General features: G+C 41.8%; 1 protein-coding gene across 1 annotated transcript; it reads right to left on the bottom strand.

Annotated features, from left to right (window-relative positions):
• Nucleotides 1–969: 969 nt before the first annotated feature.
• Nucleotides 970–2486, bottom strand: LOC109862378. Its single transcript, XM_020442411.1, has 4 exons — nt 2372–2486; nt 2117–2180; nt 1561–2023; nt 970–1443 (listed from the first exon to the last, which is right to left on the bottom strand). The coding sequence occupies exons 1-4, from the start codon at nt 2484–2486 to the stop codon at nt 970–972; spliced, it is 1116 nt and encodes a 371-aa protein (XP_020298000.1).
• Nucleotides 2487–3017: the final 531 nt, after the last annotated feature.

Below are 3017 nucleotides of genomic sequence, written 5' to 3'. Positions count from 1 at the left end.
AAAATAAACATGTACAAACTTGAAAGATATACTAGATAGACAGTAATGTAAAAAACAAAAAAGTGAATAAACAAAACAAAAAAACAGAGACACATCAGAGCATATTATGTGTTTTTTATACCTCCCTAAACAGAAAATAAGTATAGATCATAAGAAGAAATAAATGTACACAACAATATATACGTAAATAAATATTCTTTTATTCATACGCAAATAGTGATATATAAATGTAAAATATATATAACGTTTAATTTAATTTAAAGAATGAATATATGGAGTACTATATATATAACAATTATTTTAATTTAAAGAATGAATATAAAGTTATATATAGTTAATAAACAATACAAAGCTACAGGTCGCTCAACGTATCGTTCCGTGTTGACCACCACGCGTATAGTTTACACACGTTCTCCATAGCGCAGTTTCTCGAGTGGTTTCCGCAGTTGAAAACTCGCGAATCGTCGAGATCGCGCAGACTATCGATGTCCTCGTAGTCGATGTCGATGGTTTCGATAATGATGTCACAATCGTTGACGATATCACCAACGATCTTTGTCAACCACTGCTTTTTATCGACACCTTTTACATACACCAGTGTAGATCCGTTGTTCGGTGCGCTTGACAGAGCGTTTCGAAGCAGCAGCTTCAATTGCTGATATTCCACCGTTCCATCGGTCCAGTGCAGGCTGTGATGGTTGACCGTGAGCCAGCACGCTCGCGTCTGCTCGGCTTTTGTCACCAGGTTCCACGACATAGGTTCTCGAAACACATGGTGAATCAGCTCGCGTCCGTTCCGAAGTATCGCCGCTTCCTTAGTTATAAAGTTGTTATCTCCAATCATAAAACCTTGAAGATCCACAAATATTGGTATGTCCACCGAGGAACGCAGCATGGTGGACATCGTTGTTGTCGACGCAGACAAAGTGTGCGACATCGTTGATTGTACGAACGCGACTGACAACTGCTCTAAACGATACGTCGCACGACGCTGGTCAGCGGGTTGTACTCGACGATACGATCGTGTATGATCAGACAGTACGCGGTTATGTCGGCGAGTACATTTTCTTTGCAGTTGAATTCAATGCAAACGTCAACGGTGGCGTTCTTGACCGTTTCGTTTTGGCGCGAACAGTCGATGACCACGAGCGGTCCGCAGTAGATGAACTTGTCCAACGTTAGAAGCGCCTCGTCCTCGTCGCATCCGTAGTAGGATAGTCTGAATTTGATGTACATGTCGTACAAAATGGCGTATCGTTCCTTACTAAAATCTAGATTCAAATCGTCGTAGAAATAGAAATCTGAATTCAGGAACAACTTTACATTTGATAAGTTGCAATGATCGAATCGCGAGCAATCTCGGCTGACAACATTCTCTCGGCCGGTCTGCAACGCAAAAATGATGTAACGCGGTTTTTCCAACTGTGTAGCCGCTTTTACAGCCTATGAATGAGATGTTGTGCTCTGTAACAGCGGATACTCATACAGATCCCACGAGCGAAAACCCATGGTCAGATATTGACCGCTCTCCAGAGTGCGCAACAGCTTCAATTTGTTCACNTCGTTTAATACAACGTGTGGCATTCGCCACTGCACCTTGTGCAATTCCACCGTTGGTCCGCTGTTAGCCGAAGCAAAGACGCTATTGTTGTCGTTGCGCAATCGTATCAGAATGAGTTCGTGTCTCGCGTTGATCACAACGCGTTTATAGTCCTCGCAGGATCCTAGCAATGTGCGGAAAGGTACGCAAAAATTGAATTCACCAGCACCTTTATTAATGGACAAGTTCCATCCCGCATGTCGCAGAACGTTTCCCGTTTCGCTAATTAGAGACACATAGTTCTTTAACGTGCTCGTTACACCAGGGTTGCGATTTCGATCGATTTCCACACCATTGAGCTCGTATCTGATCTCATCGGACATAAACGCAACGCAATTGTTTGTCAACGCGGCAACCACGCCGCTTCCTTCCGCTGCTCCAGCGGTGGTTTGCAGACTGAACTGTTCCTCGATGTATAAGTAACTGTCGGATGGTAGAGTGTAAACATCTTGTTGTTAAATGGGTATGCGTATCTCGTCGCTGTGACTAAACAATGTATTGGCGTATAGATTGTACGTGTGAGTCTCGATCTTGACAATACGATCGTCGAAGACTGGTTCACCACCGATGTTGAGTACGTCTTGTTTAGACCAACAATTACATATTTTAAATACATTTTGAATGCACAGTGTTTTACATGTTTTTCACATCGTAGACAATTCAAGACATTCAATTTATTTAAAGAAGCAATATCGTCGTAATCGGCATCCAATGTTTTAATAATTAATCCGTGTCGTACGTCACTATCAAGAATATCAGCTAGCCAGTTACATTTTTCAGGACCTTTAACATAGACGAGTAAAGATGCGTTGTCATCATTTTCTGCGGTGCCACAAATAGCTGTTTGTAATCTAATTCTTCGCTCTGCAATATGCAACACTTCCATCTTTCCAACACAGACCGTGATGATGCATCATCACCCAAGAAGCTGCTGACTTGTCTGACCTTGCAAGTAGACTCTACGGGAAGGGGCTTTTAAAAATGTAGTGCGAGAGAACAGTACCTCTTTGCAATACCGCTACTTCAGTGACAATAAATCTTTTTTCGACAACAAATCTTTGCACAAACATCGGTACAAACATGTTGATGTAATCGTGTGACCAACAAAAGACAAATGCTATCTATCGTCAAGTACTTTCGTTCTTAAATAATTTTCAGATTATAGAGGGAAGAAGCGCTTATGTCACAATGTATGTAATTTTGCGCACTACGTTAGTTAACGGGTTGTGTTCAACCACACAATCGTGCTGAATGAGACAATAGGCTGTAGTATGTGCCGGTATATTTTCTTTGCAATCGAATTCAATCCCCACATCGACGGTTGCACTTTTGACGTGAGCAATCAATGACCACTAAAGGACCACATTGCAGAAAGTTGTAAATCGTGAGATATGGTACGACAACACCACATCCGTAG

This window comes from Pseudomyrmex gracilis, unplaced genomic scaffold, assembly GCF_002006095.1.
Source record: "Pseudomyrmex gracilis isolate BER0280 unplaced genomic scaffold, ASM200609v1 scaffold_1695, whole genome shotgun sequence".
Lineage (NCBI taxonomy): Eukaryota > Metazoa > Arthropoda > Insecta > Hymenoptera > Formicidae > Pseudomyrmex > Pseudomyrmex gracilis.
This window is presented reverse-complemented; position numbering and strand designations above follow the sequence as displayed.